At 33.1% G+C, this 18,030-nt stretch overlaps 4 protein-coding genes across 4 annotated transcripts in view; 2 read left to right on the forward strand and 2 right to left on the reverse strand.

Annotated features, from left to right (window-relative positions):
- Positions 1 to 1,741: 1,741 nt before the first annotated feature.
- LOC106110337 (protein SMG5) lies at positions 1,742 to 5,752 on the forward strand. Its single transcript, XM_013292123.1, has 4 exons — positions 1,742 to 1,975; positions 2,144 to 4,328; positions 4,487 to 4,685; positions 4,941 to 5,752. Exons 1-4 carry the CDS (start codon positions 1,902 to 1,904, stop codon positions 5,387 to 5,389), a joined length of 2,907 nt encoding a protein of 968 aa, XP_013147577.1. The 5' UTR covers positions 1,742 to 1,901; the 3' UTR covers positions 5,390 to 5,752.
- A 177-nt stretch (positions 5,753 to 5,929) lies between these two features.
- LOC106110326 (protein ENL) lies at positions 5,930 to 9,366 on the reverse strand. The gene is made up of 3 exons (XM_013292099.1): positions 9,099 to 9,366; positions 8,823 to 9,013; positions 5,930 to 8,614 (listed from the first exon to the last, which is right to left on the reverse strand). Exons 2-3 carry the CDS (start codon positions 9,004 to 9,006, stop codon positions 6,567 to 6,569), a joined length of 2,232 nt encoding a protein of 743 aa, XP_013147553.1. The 5' UTR covers positions 9,007 to 9,013; positions 9,099 to 9,366; the 3' UTR covers positions 5,930 to 6,566.
- Positions 9,367 to 10,309: 943 nt separating this feature from the next.
- On the reverse strand, positions 10,310 to 13,717 carry LOC106110334 (solute carrier family 25 member 46-like). The gene is made up of 7 exons (XM_013292111.1): positions 13,341 to 13,717; positions 12,889 to 12,986; positions 12,243 to 12,421; positions 11,915 to 11,971; positions 11,631 to 11,846; positions 11,238 to 11,448; positions 10,310 to 10,837 (listed from the first exon to the last, which is right to left on the reverse strand). Exons 1-7 carry the CDS (start codon positions 13,510 to 13,512, stop codon positions 10,550 to 10,552), a joined length of 1,221 nt encoding a protein of 406 aa, XP_013147565.1. The 5' UTR covers positions 13,513 to 13,717; the 3' UTR covers positions 10,310 to 10,549.
- A 441-nt stretch (positions 13,718 to 14,158) lies between these two features.
- LOC106110344 (E3 ubiquitin-protein ligase RNF126) overlaps positions 14,159 to 18,030 on the forward strand; it is a 5,121-nt gene continuing 1,249 nt past the window's right edge. Inside the window, exons 1-6 of the mRNA XM_013292138.1 lie at positions 14,159 to 14,392; positions 14,894 to 15,058; positions 16,226 to 16,281; positions 16,628 to 16,767; positions 16,921 to 17,082; positions 17,561 to 17,725. Of these exons, the coding sequence (XP_013147592.1) occupies positions 14,309 to 14,392; positions 14,894 to 15,058; positions 16,226 to 16,281; positions 16,628 to 16,767; positions 16,921 to 17,082; positions 17,561 to 17,725 (772 nt within the window). The 5' untranslated portion in view covers positions 14,159 to 14,308. The remainder of the gene's footprint in view (positions 14,393 to 14,893; positions 15,059 to 16,225; positions 16,282 to 16,627; positions 16,768 to 16,920; positions 17,083 to 17,560; positions 17,726 to 18,030) is intronic.

An 18,030-nucleotide genomic window follows, 5' to 3' on the forward strand; every position in this document is an offset into this window, starting at 1 on the left:
AGGATTTTGGTTTTTTCTATACTGTTTTACTAACGTAATAAGGAAATTACTGTGTGTACTAAGGAATATAACAAGAAACTAGTTGTCTGATGATTTTATATCGCATCATTTCATTCAAACCACGGGGCGTACTGTGTGTGTGGGCGTAGTTTGAACTGTGCGTTGATTGTAAACATCAATCATTAAGATTTCTAATATTCTCTAAATAAGCACTGATTTATTAGTTACATTGTAAGGTACAAGTACTTCCTTTGCAAATTGCGTTTTCGTTTTCTAAACGGAAGGATTTTCCTTACATGAGGAAACATTACCTTGTTGGTAACCCTAAATGCTTAGAGGCGCCATTAGTCTTGGGCTTAATCGGACATCTGCAAGTGCGCACCGTACTAGTACAATTGGGAAAACGTACTAGTACACAATTTTAGTACCTTTAGTACTTCAGATTTGTGAAAACATGAATAGAAGGGTTATATATTACTTCACATCAAATTTTAAGCAGGGTCAAACATATGTTATTAGCGAAAATAAATTTAGTTATGAATAATTTTATCCACTTTTGATTCTCATTATCGAAGGTGGATTTTTTTTTTATAACATAAGGTGGCAAACGAGCAAGCGGCCACCTGAATCCGACAAAGTGGTGAAGTGACCGCTGCCCATAGACATCCGCGATCGCAGATGCGTTGCCTACCCTTATCTTCTGACAAAAAGGCTTTATTTATATTTTATAGGATGCTTTATTCTGACAAAAAGGCGAACACCGATATCGTGTAGTGTTCTAAAAGTACTAAATGTCCGATTAACAGAAGCCGTTCGGTAACGTTACTTTTAGTACAGTGCCGAGTAACATAACTTTTTAGTACAACGTACGTGTACTACCCAAGACTAGGTGCCATCCTGTCAATGTCAAAAAGATGCCACGATATCAGTCCTTATACATAAAAAATAACGGTAAAATAATGTAACGAATCGAATACCTCCGTAAAGTTAGCCACCTTTTCTTCTCTCAATCATTCTAAGACGATTCTCTAACGAAATTCTGATTCTGAATCAATGCAGTCCATTTGAAAATGTGAATCGTCTTGTGTCTGTTGCAATCAGAATATGTTACCATTTGTTAATTCAAAAAATTCCCTAATTCTCGAGGCGACGCCTATTTTTAGTATTGTAGTTAAAAAAAAAAATGTTTTATACTAATTGAAAAAAATTTGCTGTTTTGTTATCTATTTCAAATTGCAGTAACCGAGACCGAGCCCTTAATTGTAACTTGTATTGTACAACTGGAAGTATGGCCTTCGTGACATTAACTACATATTTACTTATGTAATAAGGAAATTATTGCATGTATTTAGTAATGTATCGAGAACTAATTGTCTGTTAATTTTAAAACGCACAGTTCAAACCACGGGGCATACCACATAGTTTGTACTCTGCGTTGCTTGTAAATAACAATCATTAAGGTTTCTATTGTTCTGTAGATGAGCGCTAAGGCTAAGTAAGACAATTTCTGTCATGTTAAGACTATTCCTTCCCTGACTTAAGAGAGTGCATTGCTAAAAGTTAGGTACAAAGATTCTTTAACTATAGAGTCTTCTAACTGACAAACGAAGTCTGGGACATTTCCTAGTTACATGGTACGGTACAAGTACTTCCTGTGCAATTTGCATTTTCATTTTCGTTTTCAAAAGGAAAGAATTATCCTTTAATGTTGACATATTACCTTGCTGGTAACCCTAAATGTCAAATTGGTTTTGGAAAAATTATAAATGACAAAGAGTAAATGATATTAATAGTGAAACTGAAATGAGTAATTTATTGCATATTATTGACATTTTTACTTGTCTAAAAGTGTTTTTTAAATCAACATCCTGATGATTTTTAAAAGGTAAAATGACTTGAAAATGAAGAACAGTTGTAATGAACAGCTGGAGGCTAAGATAGCCGAACGTGATGAACGAGCTAGGAAAGTTTATCGGTAAGTAGAATCCCTTTTTGCGCCACGACTGGACTAGTTCTATTTCGCATTTGTGTGCTTTTCCCTTTTTTTACATTTTATTGATGAAAATCTACAATATCGTAATTATTATAAATACATGCTCAAAAACACTTTGAATAAAAACGTGTTTAATGTTACATTTTGCAGGTATGTGAGTGATGTGTCGAGACGCATTGGCGAAGCAACAGCTCAATGTACAAGTCTATCGGATTTGTTTGCAACAAATATCGAAGTACAGAGACAGAAATTACGTGAGAATTGCGAAAAACTATTTTTTTGCGATCCTATAAACTATGGAAAGAAATCACTTGAACTGCTTTGGCGAAAAGTTTACTATGAGACTGTGTGTGCTGCAAAAAAGTTTAGGGAATCTAATAATGAATTTGATGGATATTTATGTACTCATATAATGAGTGGTATCGGACATTTTCATCACATCATAACAAGAATCGAGTGTGAAATGAAAGTGAGGATTAAAGAGTTGGACTATACCCCTCTACATGTTGATGAAGATAATGAAGATAAAAAAGAAAGTTATGAACATGAGCTCCAATTTGCTAAATCATCACTTTTTTCCTGTTTAATTTATCTAGGTGATCTATGCCGTTACCAAGCTGAAATGTCCAATGCATTTGATCCATCAATAGCAGCTCGTTACTACTTGCAAGCCAGTCAAGTAGATTTGTCATCAGGCATGCCATACAACCAGTTGGGCAATTTATTTCTCGACAAAAATTATAATTTGGATTCAGTCTCACATTATATTCACTGTTTGAGCTCTGTGTCACCCTTTGAAGGAGCTATTGGAAATTTAGTGAAAATATTTGAAAAGAACAATCAATTTCTAGAAACTATCAATGATTCAGAGACTAGTACACAAACTGAACATATACAAAATACAATTGCTGAGTTCCTATCACTCACTGAAATATGGTTTCTTGGCAAAGATGATACCAATGTCCCCAAATTGTGCAGTAATATAGCGCAAAAGCTCAAAATTGGAATGGATTTTAGTGGTAACCCTTTACCAGATATAAATAAAAATTATACTGAACATGTGCAGGCTTTTGAGGAAGAACAAATCAATCCATCCTATTTAAATTCTAGTATGATACACAACATTGTGGAAATATGTCTCTTTACGAATGCAAAACTGGTTGAGATAGACGAGCCTAAGGCATTTGCTTCTAAAGCGTTTACTTTAGCCTTTTTGGCTCAACTGTTACAAAAATTACACAAGCATTTGGAGTCTCTGGGCCTAAAAAGTCCAGCATATCAATACATACCTAGAGTTCAACTACAGGAACTTAAAGAAGGTGATAAAAATGTAACTGAAGAAGTAACAAGACCAGAAGAAAATGTAATGTTGAATGGGAAAGATAACAATGTTAGGAGTGAAGTAGACGTTAAAGACAAATCGGATGCAGAAGAACCTAAACAATTAAATGGAGATGCTAAAAAGAAGACTTTAAGCAAACGACGGCGACGTCGACGTATACTGTCTTCTGGGAGTTCTGATATTACAGATGCAGATACTGAAAGTAGTGAAGTAGATACAGATAAATCAGAATCAGAGGATGAGATATCGGATTCCACATATGAGTCAGAAGATAACTCGAAAAGTGAAGGATCAATCTATGAAGAAACAGATAGTGAAGATGTTCCAATGAATGGCAATGGTGATGAGCACAGAGATGTTAAAGAAATTGTAAAGGATCCAATAATAAAATCAGAAGACAGTAATAGAAAAAGTGTCCCTAATGTTGACACTAAATTAGATATTGAAGGAATACAAAACTTTCTGATGGGTGATAATTTCTTGTCAAGTATAAAATTGTTACTAGATTGGGTACTTTTAGAAAAAGACCTCATACTTTCTTGTGGTGAAAGTGGTGAATCATTATTTCAATGTGTTGTGGACTTATTGAATATATTTCTACACTATTTTCATTACAAAAACCACAATAACTTTCCAAAGGAGGATTGTAATATTTTAAATTATGCTAAAATTCTTGTTAAAAAATTAAAACTTGAATATAAGACAATTCCGTTGCCTGAAGATATTAATTTGCGTGGCACAAATATTTGCAAATTCGATAAAGACGCAGCAGAATGGCAGTTATTAACTAAATACAAACCAACAGTTTATGAAGAGAATGTTATTAGAATGCTAAATTTCATCGACTTTGGATATCAGATTGCCAAGATTGTACCCAGAATAAGATTCAACAGATCAATGAAAATATTCTATTATAAAAAGAATTTACCACCGAAAATCACCACCAAGGTTAACCATAAAAAAACCAGAGAATGGCACAATTCCAAAAAACCTGTAAGTTTCATTTTTATAGACTAGATCTATCTTGCTGAAGAAATATCACTTTCAAAACATGTATTCTTTTTAACCAGCCTTGTATTTTTTATTGTAAACACTAAAAACAGTTTAAAAAAAATACATTTAATATAATTTATTGTACTTTTTTATTTCAGTTAGAATCGCGAGAAGGAGGTCTCCTTCGCCGTCTTGGTCGTCTTTGGCTGGTTTCTCAAGTAAAAGAGCTGGAGCGCACAGGAACTACACCCGCGCCGTCTCTACTTGCATTAGACACGGCTTCATTGTACAAACATTTAAAGAGGGTGAAGCAATTATTGAGAACAAGGAATTTCATATTTCTGGTACCCACAGTTGGTAAGTCATAAAACAAAATTTCTTTAGCATTTAAGATAAAAAAAAACTCAAAACCGTATCCTGTTCAGAAATCTAAAAAATTAGCAATCCATCTTAACTTCTCTCAGGTGGACATATTTTTAAGTATTTTATTTTATTAAATTCTTTCCACATTGTAATAGTAGAGACTGTTACATTACTTCTCTAGTCTGTACTTTTTTAATAATGCATTCTTTTATTTAATTAGTTTCATGACGAAAAAAAACTTGGTTACAGTTTTACAAGAATTGGACGAATTGAAACGGGAACGTAGTTCTGCAAGAGATGCAATACGTTGGCTAGAAATACAACTGAAGAGTGGATCGCGTTTCCTTAAAACACAGCGGCCTGGACAGTTAAAACCGCTGCCTCTATTGAAGTACCCACGTAAATTACCACCACATGTGCACAACTTCATCCAGATATTGGAATACTGCAACCATTTTATAGAGGAAGAGAAGCAAAGTCAAATTGGTGGGACCGGAGATCCTGATAATTCGGTCAACTCGAAAACATCTTCACTACTAATACTGCTAGTTGGTGATGAGCCAGGATCTAATGATGAACAATTTAAAGAGTTCAGTATGACAGGCGCTGCGCAGTCTGCTGGCATTTCCGTGGAGTACATTGGTGACTTTTACACAAAATGGCGGCAAACTGTACATAAGAGTGGCAAGAAAAGATGAACGATTTGCATTCAATCTCCGGTCTCGATTGCAATGAGTTGGATAGAGGAAGGTGACATACCTCTGAAGTAATACCATCTGGTAACGATTGACAACGTTTATAACACGCGATTGCATTGTTCGTAACGACTAAGACATGAACATTCGCTTTCTAGATGGAATATATTTTGAGGGTCGCTTTAATGTCTTTATATTTTCGATATCAATCCGCCGTTTATACATTGGTATCTATTTTCAATGTATTTTTGGGAATTTTATTTCATTCATCATCTACTTTGTTAAAGGGTTCATAATCGCATTTTCATTTTTATCCATATTTTTTTTTTCATAATCATTTCTTCATCATTATTTTGTATTACATTGAATAATAAATATCTGACCTGTCCAAATTTTGATTTATTTTCTTAAACCCTGGATAAAAAAGGTGGAAACGATGAAAAAGGCATTTAATTTACACTCTGTTTATTTTTGAGATATAAACCTAAAATAAAGATAATTTAAAATAAGTTACATAACAAATATAAATATACAAAGGCTAGCAAGAAAGCATAGCCGATTGGGACTACTGTATAAAAACAATGAAAAATTAATAATATTGTTAATCACGTAACTTTGTAAAAACTCGATTTTATTGTGATGTAGAAACTATTACATAATTATTCAATAATTACATTCAAAATTAAAAGCCAATCTTAAAATATATTAGAATGAACAAATGAAATGATAATATATTCAATAAATATTATTATTTGTGTTGACAATTATTATTAAGTTAACACGAAATGCAACAACGTCAGCATATTACATAAACATAGCCTCTCAGTCATCATGACTCAGGAGGTTCATTAAAAACTCTCGAGCTCTTCAACTTAAATCATAATCAATGATTACAATAAATGTACAAAATATACAATACTTTTTAACAATCAACAGTCTTATAACTTTATGCATATAGTATTGCACTTTAAACTCCAGAGATGAGTAATGTCACATTACTATTAAAAGTAAATGTATATGAGATTATTTCTAACTATAATAAAACTTAAATCTGCTTGCAACACCACACTTGATTAGGCAATCTTGCTGTGGCCAATATATTTTCATCTATCTCTGTACAGCGATGTGGTATCTACCAAAGCTTTATTTACAATAACTTTAACAATCATAAATCTATCACCTAACATCCTACTAACTGTATAAGTTGCTGTACTGTGGATCGGTCTAGCATACACAAATCAAAATCAAACGTCTGAGTTGTTACTTCATATCGTCCCGTTTCAGCGATAAGGTTTACAACTCGTTCTAAATCTTCATTATTCTTGATCATCATGATTCTTTGCTGCAGACCACGGAGTTGCACCATGTAGTCTGGTGACAGGTCTCCTGGCTCCGCATCTTCACCTAGACTACTTGATACACCATTGTCTTGCACTTTAGTTTCAGCTGAAACTGAGCCACTGCTTTCGCCGCGTTCAGTGTCATTATTTGAAACACCTAATTCGTTTGTTTTTGCCACCTTTCTACTTTCGATTTCTTCCTCTTCTGCTGCTTTCCGTTTCCGACGTTTCTCTTCACGTTTTGATCTATCTTTGTGCTTCTTTGATTTTTCCTTTTGTTGTACAGGTGGAGCTTCAACTATCGGTTCTATCTCGGGTTCCGCTTCCGGTTCTGGCTCTGGTTCAGGTTCGGGGGATGGTGCATGTTTAACTGCTGGAGAACGATTTTCAATTTTTATTTTGACATCTTCATCATCAGCAATTAAGGATACTTCAGAGTCAGAATGACTACTATTTACATCCTCTGCACTTATATGGGAAGCCTTTACAAGGCCACTCTTAGAACTGCACTGAGATGCAGTATCAATTGATATTGGGGATGCTGGTTCTGGTATTAAGCGTTCTTTGAGAATAGGAGTTTCTCTAAGTTCAATAATTTCAGGTTTCTCAGTTGGCATTTCTTTAGCAACTTTATCATGTTTGCTCTTTTTCTCCTTGCTAGATTCTTTGTGCTTTTCTTTTGACTCATCTCTCTTTTTATCCTTCTTCTTGTGTTTATGTTTCCTTTCTGAATCACCTTTTTCTTTTGATTTACGATTTTCAACATGTTCCTCAACTTCTGGTGGGGGAGTTTTTCTGAGTCTTTCTATTGAAAACTTGTTTATGATTTTTTCTGGTTTTTGTGGTTTTTCCCTTGAATGTGAAGTTTCTCTTGCTTGTTCCTTTTCTTTTACCACTTCTTTAACTTTTGGCAACTCTTTTGGTGATTCTTTTGGTGATTCTTTTAATTTGTGGCTCTCTTTCTTATGTTCCTTTTTTTCCTTTCTCTCTTTATCCCGATCGTGGCTTTTCTTCTCTTTTTTCTTCTTTTCTTTACCTTCTTTCTCAACTTTAACTTCTACTGACCTGGGTTCTATGTCATTCTTTGGCTTCTTTGATTCATAATTTTCTGATAAATGCTTTGATTTGTATTCTTCTTTTATGCTAGATGCACTATTAGACCTCTGTGATGGACTTGGTGGTCTTCTTACTGGACTCACACAGCGTTTCTTAACTAAGTCTGGGGAAGGTGGTCTTTCATTTGGTCTTTTACTGGGCTTTTCTTTAGATCTTTCTGGGTCTTTATGAAGTTTTATTTTATCAGCTTTCATTTTCTCCTTATCCTCTTTCATTTTAACTTTCTCTGGCTTAGGTTCTTTGTGTTCATGTTTTGATTTCTTATCAGAGCTGGACCTATCTTTTTCCTTCTTCTGAGATTTGATTGCAATTGCAGTTTTTTCAATTTTTTTAGGATCTGGTGAAACTTTAGGTGGTTTTTGTATAGGAGCACCAAATAAAGTTTCAAAACTACTGGTTTTATGTGGGATTTCTTCTTTGTACTCTTTAGATTTATGCTTTTTAACATTTTCTGAAGACAGTTTTGGTTTACTTACAAGCTGTTGTTTTTCTTCAGTAAATGAGTCTCTGCTTCGATTTTCCTGATCAGGATTTGTGTAAAAGGCATTGTTTGTTGTTACTATACCTCCACCTTTTAATAACTTCTTTTTAAAATCATCATTTGGGTTTTGAAAAATAAACCGATCTTTGAGAGAACCGGTGCGTTGTAATGTAAAATCATATGAAAATGTGATCTTCTTGGGTTCATCTTTATTTTTCAAATATATTTCAATAGGGAAAATAAAACCAGCATAACCAGATTCACTTATTGAAAATGGAGGTTCCTTAACAACTGAAAAATAAAATTATAACACAAATTATTGGGTTAAATATTGGTGAAATATCAAATTACATTAAATTACGTAACTAAAATTTCATTGCAATATTCAAACGTTATTTCACGTTGTGAAAATGTAAACAATTTTTTAAGTCATAATTTAGTAAACAAATATTACGATCTAACAATTTGAACAGTATGAATGTATGTCAAGATTATTTACCTCTTCTAGGTTTAGGAAAAGTTTCATGGAGATGAAAAACTACTTTTTCGACAAAATGACTAATATCAGCGCCTTCTGTGCCGCGCACGAAGACTTCCCAGTCATGAGTAAATCCTTCTGGAGACTTCTTGGATTTCAACGAAGCTGTGTGTCCTATCTCAAAGCATACTTTAATAGTTGACATTTTGCACCTGGAATAACAATTTTCATTGTCTTCAACCAAATTTCTATCTTAAGGAAATAGAAAAAAAAACTATAATATAGCAAAGTACGCACTGTTCAATTGTGTTGACAATAGTATTATTTAATAATACTTATAATTCCACGTCAATATCTTTGCTAAATAACACATAAACATAACACTTATAAATAGTTTAATCTTACACTGTTTACAAAAATGTCACAAATATAGAAAAAAATCTTTTAGCGCCCTTGTTATTTTTGTCCGCCATATTTAGATATCCAGTTCTTCTTCATATAGATATAGATAGGTGCCTACAGATATTATTTAGATATCGACAGTCGACGAAACTAGTGATGTGCGTGTTTTTCATTTAAGTAGTAAATTCCATGGAAGTAGTCCCAGAACAAGAATGCGTTCTAGTGGTACGTCGATAGTAAATTCAATGAACACACATCAGATAAAGTAGCAATCACTGGTCGTCTTCTTTTTTTGCCATAAATGTTTGGATATTTCTTTTTTGAACGTGTTGGAAAGTAGTAGTCGTAAAGTTTCGATAAATCAAAAACCATCAACACATCCCTAGGCAAAACGTTCCATTACACATTGATTCATTTTTTGTTCAAACTACTTAATCATCATTTAATTTTTATAGTTTCCGAAATCGAAAATGTAGTAATACATTCTTGGCAGTGTTTTTAATAATAAATTTTTCATTTAATTCGAATAAAATATTTGAATCTATTTGAAATTGCAAATGCAATGATTTTTTAATAAAAATTAAACTACTTTATGTACCTACATAAAATTTGACATTGACATATAAATGACAGTGACTCTGACAGTCACACATGTCTTCCTAATTTTTCTGATCGTATTCCAAAAGAAATAATAGAAACACAAGTGTTAAGCATGTCTCGATTAATGACCGCTATTTTGCAACCATTAAAGTAAGTCACGAGTAAGTCAAACATTTTAACATAAGAAATATTTGTTTGTTTAATAACATCTGCAATTTTCAGATGTATTGCGCGAAATTTTCCTACAATGTCTCAAGTTCCATCAAGTAATGCTTTAGTAAAGCCAGATTCATTTTTATTAACGACTATTAGAAGTAAAGTTCGTTGTTATTTCCCGAGGCCGAACGAAGTGAGAAGAGTGCGTCGGCACGGTTGGACAACAAGAATATCCACACCTAATGGTCGACGAATTATTATGCGTAGATTATTAAAAGGCAGGTTTGTTCTATCTCATTAGGATTTGTTATTTTTATAGGTAGAATTTAGTTTAAAATAATAAAAAAGAAAACTTAAACAAACCCTTTTATTTCAAACATAATTTAAAACTTACATGAAAAGCTGTGGTTATGCTTACAACTAGCAAAATAATTTACAACAAAATAAAATAACCAGGTCTCACAACTAGAATCAACAATTTACACCTACAAGTATAATGAAACATAGTTTTTTTAACTGATTTACTTGCAACATATATTGGCCATTTATGTCTTATTCAAAAATATAAACATAGGCATGGAGCCAATTGATTAATTGAATAAGTATTTTTGCTGCGAGACATTTGAACCATCAGAATTAGTTGGTGTACTTGCTGGTTTCAATAGATTAGATACTTCAGTCACCACTATTGTGGTTAATTTTATAATAGCCAAATGTGCAGCTAATTGTAAAACTAACGCTCCAAAACCCTTGTATAAACCTGATACACCTTCTTTTGATATTGTTGTAATATAGCAGTCCATGAAGCCTTCATACCCAGTTAGAATGGGTGTCACCGAGGTACCTGTGTCTAAGTTGTCTATGATTGTTCTTGTACCCTGGGAATTGTAACATAGTCTTGTATTTTAACTCATTCAACAATAACATCTCTGAATAGATCTAATAAAGGGTGTAAGTGGTTTCATTGAACGGAATTTAGTTACAAACTATATAACTGTAACAACCAATACAATATTGGTTATAAAGACTGTGTTATACAGACTAAATATTGCTGGTCACCTATGTTATTATAAAAAAGTTTTTTTTAAACACACTAATAGAATGATAATATATAACTATTTGCATAAACAGACCAAACTTAGACCCTTCATAGACAAAGAAACCCAATTAATATTGGGTTGTCATAAGTATTGCATATGTTCAGATCAATTTATTTGAATCATCCCCTTTTTATGTATTTTTTTGTAAATTTGTTTTTAAAATAAAGAATGTACAAACCTGTATATGTAGTCTATGGATAATAGTCTCTATTGGATAGAAGATAATTTCCATAGTAACAAAGGAAAAGATATTTGCTTTTAAATTAATATCTTCTATTAGCGGGTTCTGGGTGTTTTTCGGAAAGTTGGAATTGTATGAATCACTCAACTCATGGCGATGTCTTTGTTGGAATCTAAGGGCTTTGATTGTTATTTTCCTCAATAGCAAACTGTAAAAATATTGGATTAATATTTTCATATATGTAGTGCATGAATTTTTAACATAAGAAAATCAATGGATTTGATTACACATTTTTGAATAGAAGTACAAGAGATTATGGATCCATATTCGATGGTATTAACCTAAATAATTTACAATATTCTAGTCAACTATTAGAAATAGTATACATACTGTGCTAGATATTTGGATACTCCTAACCCAGCAGTTGGTAGTACTATAGCCCAAATCGGTAGCATTCTACCTTTACTTGGAGTTCCCCATTCTAGAATACGTAGGAATCCTTCTCTGAACACATCAAATAATGCAGGCTTATCACTGGCGATATCACTTTGAACTGTTTCAACCAAACTTGCGGAGTAAAACGGAGTGATTATAGCAAGACTGACACTGTAAAAATTAGGACATTAAAAAAACATCTTAAATTATTATTTTTTGGAAAAGTAAAAATATCTTACCATTTTAAAGTTACATGTTGAAGGAATTGTAAGACAGAATGACATTTTCCGATGTCCCTGAAATATTAATAACAGATACATTTTTTAAAGTTAATTTTACAGTAATTACAAATTATTCATGTTAAGGATGAAATTTGTAATGACTCAACATCTGAGGTTGTCAACAAATAGTTTTTAGAGATTGTAACATAAATGGAGTAGTAAATACTACAGTCTAAAGTCATACTATGTAAAATAGGTAGTTATTATCTTCCTTTGTTAATAAAACTGCATAATTTTTTATTTTGTAAATGTCATTTACTTATAATTTTGATATCTTTATACTAACTTAGGCCAATTAGTACCCTTTGATATCAGATCTTCTACAGCCAAGTTGAGACCTTTAACAATACAAGTGGATCCGATTCCTTTCCACAGTGTTGTTAATTCCTGTCTCCTGTGCAGCTTCACAACAACGGGCAGTAGTGTGTATGGTACAATGTGGTAACTTTTAAGACCACGGTTCACCTAAACATTTTATGAATATTAGAACATACTTAGTTATAAATAAAGAAAAACTCGATAAGAAATTTACTTTAAATCATCCAGCAGCTCACTATATGTCTCCATTGAGAGGCTCAGAGCCTACGCTAGATTAGGGTGACTTTGAAAAATATTTGTATTTATTTCAATTGTTCTTTGTAATAAAAATAGAAACATCTTACTTAATATTATAAATGCGAAAGTTAAGATGGATGGATGTTTGTTAGAGTTTGTAGCCTAAATGGCTGAACGGATCTCAATGATGTTTGGTACAGATGTAGAGGATTGTATGGAAGAACACATAGGCTACTTTCTTTTGTTTTTTTATTTTATTTCCACATGAAAGGATTCACAAGCGAAAGCTAGTGATTAATATTTATTACTTTATTGTATGTATGTCCAGACCCATCAGTGGTATTACCACTATTACCCATAGTAAAATACAAATATACCTGACATTGGCGTCTCAACACAATGAATGGATGACTTAGTAGATTCTCTGTAACGAGACTTGCTACACTTATTGCAGTTGTTACAAATGTATTATTTTCTGAAACAAAGGAAAAACATTATATATATAAATGTTTAAGTGAATCTACACTTGTAAAGTACAGGTGTACAAACTTAACAATAAGAGGAAATTCCATTACGTAAAAAATTAAACACTATTGAACAAATTTTATTCTTTCACATTTAGAACACTAACTTATACCTTGATAGCATAGGCTATGTATAATATTGTTATAAAATATTTAGATAGACTGGAATATTTGTAATTTTTAAATTGCAATCATATAGCAAATGACAACTTAGTAACTCAAGCACCAAATGAGGACATAACAGTGTTATGCTAATGAATATTGTTATTACTAATTAAAAGTAGAAAAAGTAGCTAGCTACTAACCTTCTTCAGGAACATCATCCATAACGAGCGGCGGGCCCTGGTACTCCTCAGTCATTGGAGTATGATAACCGTATATTTGTTGATATCGGGTATCATACAAATCGTTACTATCTCTGTTCGGATCAAAACCAAAAGGTCGATTATATCCAGTATAATCACCAAAACCAGCCATTTTATAATTATCTAATAGATGCACATTATAACTTGGTTAGAGAAGTTTATTTCTTTGTTATTGTCAGACACATTCTGTGTTTACAAAAATATACCTTGTGTGACTTTTTAACCAGTTAAAAATAAACATGAACAAAAGAATGATTTATTAAATATCGATTCTGGAGTCAAGCAATTTTCAATAACCATCACGCTGTCATTTTGACTTTGACATTGACACAAAACATAGAAAAAATGTCTATGACTTTTTCCAACAAATCAATCGTGTCACAGAACCTGTATAATTTGTGGATGGGTTGAGAGTTGAATTAAATCTACAGACTACTTTACTTTCTGATGATTTTACGCAAAAGTCCTTCGAAAATAACTAACTTCTTTACATTTATACACCGACAAGTTATCTGACTCAGCAAACAAAAAGTAAATTAATTCAATTAGGTATGATACACGCTCACTATACCCGAAATGGACACCAAATCGACGTATCTGGATTCCGGATATTTTAGGGATAAATGGTAGGTAACTTTTACAAGTAACTTTCTGTTTCACTGTCAGATTGTCTGATGTGATACCTTTTTTTATAGTCTGTTCTACTCATCGTGATCGTTTTGTGGTATTATCTATGAATTCATATTTTTCATGAGAAAAAAAAGTTGATTTTATACTCTATGAACTGGATTGTGCATATCTCAAAAAATGGCGAATGATAAATTTCTGTTCATTGCTTGAAAGCACAATTCCTAGGAACATTTAAATCGTGTGGAATATTAGATTTTGTAATTACGTCAATCTCAACAATGGCTGACGCAGAAGTTGAGCGAAGAAATTTATCTCGATTCTTCTGCCACAGATGTAACGTTGAATTCAATCAAGTTTTACAGGTAACAATCAATAAATATCTTATTGTTATTATCAAAAACAAGTTACGATGATGGATTTGATCACTATTAAATGGCAGGATGTGCTAAATACTACTTTCAAGGACAATCCACTCGAATTAGCCATCTGTGTAAATTCTGATGAAAAACGTCAGGTTTTGGCGAAATACACTACGTTGGCATGATTATTATGATATGGAAATGCCCTTCGATGTTTATGTTATGATCGAGTACATTATTGGCTTACGACAAATAATACCATGCATATAGTTTTATCTATTTCACAGTACTCTTTGTAACTACGTCTTAAATAATACAGAATGGCCCCATAAGTATTGCGTATGACCGGCTCGCTTTGCAACTACATTTAATAAACGCGGTATAAAGTTAAACTTAGGAATAAACTGAGTATAAGCAAAATTTGTACCAATAATTGCTTGTACTCAGTTTAACTAGTTTATTTGTAAGGCTGTTAAAGTATGTAACCATAACTATGTATTCCAGAATTTTTCTTGCCCATTTTGTAATGGGGGTTTTGTGGAGCAATTGGAGGGTAGTACAGAGGCACCAGATCAGTCTGGTGATGACTTCACAGATGCTGACATAAGTAATATTGGTGATATGAGTGCTATGGAGGATATTGAAGTGGGCTCGGAACAAAGTCGACCAGTAAGTATAAAATTTTAATATGTAATAGAGTAAAATAGAGTTATTGATATCCTACCCTCATTTAAAATTAACCAAAATGACAAAAGAGATACATCTGTTTTGAAATCTATTTAGCTATGTAATTGTCACTCTGTTAGTAGGGTTTGGCCAATGTTGGAAATGTGAAGTATGTAGAATAATAATGGTCATCTACCATTACAACTGAATGAAATATCTGTCCATTAAAATGGCTTTTTATTGTTTTTAGTGGTAAATAACATATATAAGATCTTAGAATATCCTTGTGGCTCAAGGTCATATGGGTGTGGAGCAATCCCTTTGAGCTCTTAAGTTAACATTGTGTTCTGCACATAGACTAATACTAATACTCAGAGCCACTAAGATATTAGACAATCTCTATTGACAATTATTATTACTTGTAGACATTATGTTTAAACAATTTTATTGTACTGATGTTCTTAATTCAATTGTCATTTTCCAGAAAACCATATTGATTTTCCTGTTAAATTTAAATCATAAAATAATTATACTTGATTACATTTGTACAAAATAATTACCAATCCAATATCTATATAATTGTTAAATACATCATGACATGCATTTGTGTATATAGTTTTTATTATTTTTTATCTGTGTTCGAAAGTCGTAGAAGATAGTGTTATCTATTGCATACAATGTGTCAACAAAAGGAGTCTGTGATATAAATGTAATTAAAATAGAGAAAAACCAGAGATGCAATTTTTGGCAGCACTTTATACCAATCACAGAACTACAGCAATGATTGATAAATTTGGGTATACTGCATGTTTGAATACATATTCCAGTTAGTTTGATTTTTAGTATGCGCTAAGAGCTTATGCCCTACAATATTGTTATTAGATGAACATGTTTAAGTTCTGCAAAGTCAAGAAATTAATAAAACATATAGAGTAGGCATAGTGACACTTCACTTGATACATTTTCTACTCTTATCTCTACTAAGTATCCAATAGTCAAAATGGCAAATAAACAAATAATTCAAACACTGAGAAACATGTCTGCTTCAAATTTTATATTGATATGTTAACATACAAAGTTACCAATAAAAAAATGTTGTTCCCTATTCTATATATTTGTTAAATGTCTTTTTGCAAAGTACATTTAATGACTAATTATAACTCTTTGCAGCGTATAACACCGATTTTAAACGACATGGCGTCATTTATGGCAGCGGCAGGACTACGGTAAGACTTTATTTTTTTAAAACAGCAAATTCTTATTTTTAATGGTTTTTGAAATGTGATGAAAGTTACCAGGACCTCATAGAATATTAAAGTAAAAAAAACATTGTTTAGTGCTCGGATTTCTAATGAAATTATTCTTGGGTTCAAGTTATTAAGACAAAATTTATTATTGTGCAGGTTGCAAGGCATTTGGAGATCTTACACTCCTTGTCTCAGTACAGGTACTGAAACAACCATCCAATATGATTAATATTTAGATCATCATCACCAGATCACTATACATCCCCAACGAGGGGTTTGGAGTCTTTTTATTTAGATAAAAAGTTTTAATTTTTTTTTCTGCCAGGACACCAGTACCAGGGCCAGGTTTTGTGCAAGAGTTAATAATGCTGCTAGAAAACGGTCGACCTAGGACTGGTGTTGCGGCTGCTGGAGCACCTGTAGTTTTTGTCGGAGCCCCAGGAGACTATGTGTTAGGTGGAGAAGGTAACAAACATTTTAGTTTTATTTTTGAACTAGTTTTTCCCATGAGGCTTTATCTGCATGAAATATAAAAGTGTGCTCTTACATATCTTTTTCTTTATTTGAATAACATTTTTAAAAATTAACGATCTAACAATTAGAAATAAATTTTTGCAGGCTTAGATGCAGTAATAACTCAAATGCTGGGTCAATGGGACAACTCTGGCCCTCCACCGCTACCAGGCGAACAGCTAGCAGCGCTGCCCACTGAGACCATCACCGCAGAGCAGGCCGCGGAGAACACAACCTGCTCTATCTGCTGGGAGAACTTCCTAGAAGGTCATTACTTTGATGTCATGTACTCCTAGTATATGGGTTAGCATGGTATGGGCATGTTATGATGAAGTATGAATCGCATGTAAAAAGAATGTTAGTTATAAGTGTGGTGGTTAAAAGTAGACCTAGAAAGAGATGGATGGATTTCGCGAAAGGAGACATAAACAAGAAAAGAGTGGTGACAGATGATGGATGATATAGTTATGCGGAAGTCAAAAACCTGTTGCGTCGACGCTACTGGAGTAGAATAAGGAGGGAGATGATGATGTACTCCTAGTATATTTCGAGAGCTATGCCATTTTTAACCGTTTGACTGAACCGGACCATATTTTATATAGTATAGTCTAAATTTTAAAAACCGTATACACATACATATTCTTCAATAATATGTATTCATGATGCACGGAAACTGGATACACAAAATTCTGGGGGTTTGTCAACATATTTAGCTGACTACTGTAACATTGTGGTGAATTCGCAGGCGAGTCTGTGTCGCGGCTGGAGTGCCAGCACATGTACCACTCGACGTGCATCCGGCCGTGGCTGCAGTTGCACGCCACCTGCCCCATCTGCCGGCGCTCGTTGATCACGCAGACGGCGGGCGACCCCGCGCCGCAGCCCGCAGCGAGACGACTCTACGCACCCAGTAAGTTATGTGCTCCTGGTACCAATACTTGGGGATGCATTCTTGTTTGTCTTTTTTTTCGATTTTTATTTACTTTTGTTAGTCAATATAATCTTACTTCCTACTTAGATTATTTTAGACATTTGTGTTAAAAAAAAATTGTAACATTATAAATAAATCTTTAGGTCTTTAAATTATAAACTAGCTTTCGCCCATGACCGTCCTCGTGGAATTAAAGAACAAAAGTAAGTATGTGTTCCTCCAGACTTCTACATTTGTGCCAAATTTAATTGAGATCCGAACAGCAGTTTAGCCTACAAACATCT

The sequence above is a fragment of the Papilio polytes genome, unplaced genomic scaffold (genome assembly GCF_000836215.1).
Source record: "Papilio polytes unplaced genomic scaffold, Ppol_1.0 DF824247.1, whole genome shotgun sequence".
NCBI lineage: Eukaryota > Metazoa > Arthropoda > Insecta > Lepidoptera > Papilionidae > Papilio > Papilio polytes.